The 4647-nt window shown below is 41.8% G+C and overlaps 1 protein-coding gene across 1 annotated transcript in view; it reads right to left on the reverse strand.

Moving 5' to 3' along the window:
• Positions 1-3446, reverse strand: part of FGD3 (FYVE, RhoGEF and PH domain containing 3) — a 52432-nt gene extending 48986 nt beyond the window's left edge. Inside the window, exon 1 of the mRNA XM_010192255.1 lies at positions 3282-3446. Within this exon, the coding sequence (XP_010190557.1) occupies positions 3282-3306 (25 nt within the window). The 5' untranslated portion in view covers positions 3307-3446. The remainder of the gene's footprint in view (positions 1-3281) is intronic.
• Between the last annotated feature and the right edge of the window lie 1201 nt (positions 3447-4647).

The following is a 4647-nucleotide window of genomic DNA, read 5'->3' on the forward strand; positions in this document are numbered from 1 at the left end:
GTTTTACACAGCAGCCCACGGCTATTTGGAGGAGACAGAAACCAAGACACGAAATCTTTGCTGCAGAAGGAACAAGTGAAATAATGAGAAGCAGCAGGACAGAATTAGAGAAGAGAAAGGCAAGGTTAAATATGGGGGAAAAGGTACAGCCCAGGTCTGTAAAACAGCAGAGAGTAAGGACCCTTCCCTCCTTTGCATTACTTCAGCCCCCTCAGCCCATCAATTTCTCTCTCACAAGTGCCTCCTCCACAGTCATGCTGTCAACACACATTTATTAGCCACTCAATGGAGGCATTCCCGTCAATCGTCTCAGCAGTGTTACTCACTGGGAAGACTTAATAAAGAGAAATTCAAGTGGTGTGAGCTGCATTTGCAGATTTACTTCAAGTATGGGCCCTTGATAAGATGGGACATAAAAAAACCCACACACGATGAAGCAGGTTCACAGAATCACAGAAAATGAGGAGTTGGAAGGGACCTCTGGAGATCACCCAGTCCAACCCCTGCCAGAGCAGGATCACCAGACCAGGTCACACAGGAACACAGCCAGGCGGGTTTTGAATGTCTGCAGAGAAGGAGACTGCACAGCCTCTCTGGGCAGCCTGTTATATGCATCGTTATCCCCCAGGAAGTGAATACATGCAAAAACAGAAAAAAATGTCCCCAGAGCACAGCCTTGGGTGGGAGTAGAGAGCTACTGCTGGGGTCTCAGGTGGTGATGCCAGCACATCCCACCCAACCAATCAACCAGAAGCAGGCCTTGATGAGGCATCCATGTGCTGTAAGGAGAAAGCTCTGGGAAGAAAGGTCCTTGCATAAAAATACCAACAAAAAACTGAGGAGAGATTTATGTCTGCTGCAAGAATATGTACTGCACTGTCACAACTATGTTTTTTGGACTCGGCCACCAAGAGGAAGCAAGGATGGTTTACAGGAAAAATGTCAAATTCAATGTAGCCAATTTAAGAAAAACAATTTTAGTTTTCTTTTTTAAATTTTGACAATTTAACTTTCCTGGACAGGCAAGAAGTATTTTCCTTTCTTTACTGGGTACACAACTCATATAGTAGCAGTATACCAATGAACTGTACAAGGGTGAAAAGCCATTTCAAATTTACAAAGTCAATAGGAGTGAAGAGAAAAAAAATTGTACCATTTTCCCTTCCTTGTAAAGTATCTTATGTCTTGTTCTCTACAGTCATATGTCAGCTAACTGCAGATACTTTTAAAAAGTATCAAGAATTGAAGTATCAAGAATTACTATCAAGAATTGAAGTGAAATAATAAAACCATTATTTAAAATTTAAGACAAAGAAGTGTCTTTCAGGAAGATGGCTGGCACATCCATGTCCGAGACTTGTAATGCTGATTTGAGCTTTGGCTAACCTGGCTCAGTCTGAGACAATATTATGGTCTGATTTTCCAGTAGTGGGAACACACAACAGCTTCTCAAGGGAATTTTCACTGGGACTCCTGTGTCTTCTTGGACTACTTTTACAGTGACATCAAGAAGTCCAACAAACTGGGTTCTGTCAAAAAAAGTATTAGCAAGAGTGACTAGTCAAGAAACTGTTTCATCTTTGGGTGTTTGTTTCACCTCATTAACTAATTTCCATCCTTTGCAGGGCACTAACCAGCCAGTAAGGCACCTGTGAGAGACTGAAAGTTAATGTCTCAAACATGGTGGCAGCTCAGGTCCTGCATAACAAAAGCTGCAAGTTCTGCTCTGCAATGAGAAGAAAAGGTGCTGGAAGCAGAGGCTCTGCCTGGCCCAGGACTCCAGGTCTGTGTTGCCAGGCAAGACCACACGTGGCCAGAGGCCATACAGACCCAATGTGGGGAAGGGCTCATGACCACCCCCACGCATGATGGCACCTGCACAGCAGAGCAGAGTACACACGTACTCGAGGGCTGCGCTGTATAAAAGGCACAGACTCAGGGAGCCCCATGTGTGCCCACCACCAGAGGACTGCCCTGTCATCATCGTCATCCTGGCATCATCATGGGATCCAAGGGTGGTGATGTCTTTCCTTATCTCTTTCCTATCACTCTTTTCTCTTCTTTTCCTCCTTCTTACAAAAGATTTCCACTAAGAACCCACCCTGCCAACAGCTTTTACATTTTCCAAGTTCAAATTGTTTACAATAAAACATTTGTTTGTTTGGTGTCAGTTCACCTTAATTTAGCCCAAGGGGATTTAGAGAACTTCAGTCGTTCTCCTCTTGCTTCTGATTTCTTTGGCTCTAAGCTTTTGGCTGTAAAGGCAGAGAGAGCTTGGATGTGCATGAGCAGCAGAAAGCGGCAGCAGCACCTATCTCAGTGATGGAAATAGATCTTGCTAATCTACTTGGGTAACTGAAGCATGATTTGAATCAAGCTAAGTAGGGTTCCTCCAACTTTTCTGAAATACTTACATAAAAACAAAAAAGGCTATGTCCTCGGGAATTGGAAACTGGTGCAGTCAGTAGCACAGCAAAGGATCTACACCAGCTGAATTCATTCCACTCCCCCCTGAACAGACACTTCTGCTATTCCTTTCTGTTGTTACTATTAACAACATCTGTGGAGCACCCACTAGTGAAACCTGGACAACCAAGACCTCATGGTGAAAGCTTCATAAATACACAGACTTCGTGAGATGTTTCAAGCATGACCTAGTATACTAATTTAACATTTAAGGTCTACTCAGAAAATGCCATGCTTTCCTTGTAGTTGTTTAAGGCTGAATACATACCAGAAAACTGCTTTCATATGGGCATTTGAACTGGGGTGATGGTGCAGAGGCTCAGTTTGTACAACCCTAACAGTCATCAAAATATCTTTTCTCTTTGCTCAGCTGTCAATTAGGCATTTCCTGTTGCTACGCATAGTTCTTACAATAAATGGAAAACAGACCAGGTTTAAACAGTAAGCTATTCTTACCTAGATATTTTCTTTTAAAAAAAGTTAATAGCGAATTAAAACAATATTGCTAAATTAAACTTACACTTCACAACTTTTACCTTCACATGAGGTATAACAACAGTACAGGAAATATAAATTGACAAGGTAAGTATTTAGGTAAGTTATTCCTGAATCAATTTTTTCTCGAAGGCTTACCTAGGAGGTGATCTCACATTGGAAAAAACAAAGATGATATAAACCTACCAGCCGTACTAGAGCATTAAAACATAAAAAGAACTATTTTGCTGTGACTTAAAATTAAACCAATTAATTCAAAAACATCACACTTTACGTGCGCTAGAAGCTGGTACAGTTACTTGAAGGACAAAGCCACTTGCCTTGGGGTTTCTGCAGAGGATGCATTTTGGCCAGCGGAGTTTTGGTTTTGGGCTTCCTTCCAGTTTGGTGGATGCATTGCGCCGGGCTGATGTGCTGCAGCTCCCCACACGCTTCCAACACTGGACTGGAGTCAATGTGACATTTGATTGGAAAAGGAGAACAAGGGCAACCTGAGGGAGAGGAGGGGGAAAAGTCAATATTTGTTTTGTTCTATCAATCCTGAAGAAAGCTTGTGCTACTTGTAGGAGTGTATCACTCGCTCACATTCCTGAGGAAAGGGAGGGGGGTAGAAGAGGGGTGAGCCATTCACTCCCACATTATTATAGCCAATATATCCAGCCCAAATAATCACATCAAACTAGCTGACTCATAAGACAGACAGAATTTGGGTAATCCTATCTTTAATTACTTCTTTACAACAGACAGCCAACATAAAGGAGTAAATATAAAAAACAGAAAGCATTTCAAAAGGGTCTTTCCAAGCAGAAACACAAGTGCCCCAGTGTACATCACCACGTTATTAGGTAAAATACACCAAAGTCACAGTGAGTTAGAAATGTGTCCCGCGGGGGAGGAATGGTACAAACGCCATTCCTTCGGGAGATTTAACCACTGATCCTGCATATCACCACTATTTATTATCCCTCTGTACATAAAATATTAACATTCCTTCAAAACGCTTGGGTCCAGAAGAGGCCGTTAAGATATGATCCAGTGGGAAAACAGAGAAACAAATTATTAATATGTTTGTTTGTGTTTTAATTTAACATTCTTGATCCATTTCTCTGGGAACTGTGGAAATAAGCCCATATATCCACTTACACGTACTGGATACTGCGGCTTTTGGGGGTTTTTTTGGGCTTGTGGCAAGCCTAAAGCTACGTGAAATCTTGACACCAGCTTTACTGGGGTGTCATGAGAAGGTAAAAAAATTAGAGTTTAAAAAGGACTGCGGTTTAAGCTTGCTGCATATGAACACATGAATATATATGCTTCCGGCAGTACTGAGAAGTGGAAAATGTATCAGATGTAGAAATTTGAATGCTAATCCATTAAAAAAATGGCAAAGAAAACATGACAGACATTCTTTCCGTATTCCCATTTTAAAGTGGACTAGGTGAAATTACCAGCATCTTGCTGGAGTGAGAGGTGACCTGCGTTAGGTAGAAAGGATTCACTTAAACGTGAAAAATCAGTCTTTGCCTTCCCATGATGTGTTGAAGAATGTGGCGTTAGCTTCACAGACACAACCTCCTCTTGGCCAGATTGAGATTAAGATCCAAAAACTGAAATGACAAGCACCTCCATCCACATCAACTAAATTATTCTGGATTTATACTCATGGTATTAAATCAGGATGTGACC

This window comes from Mesitornis unicolor, unplaced genomic scaffold, assembly GCF_000695765.1.
Source record: "Mesitornis unicolor isolate BGI_N332 unplaced genomic scaffold, ASM69576v1 scaffold1949, whole genome shotgun sequence".
Lineage (NCBI taxonomy): Eukaryota > Metazoa > Chordata > Aves > Mesitornithiformes > Mesitornithidae > Mesitornis > Mesitornis unicolor.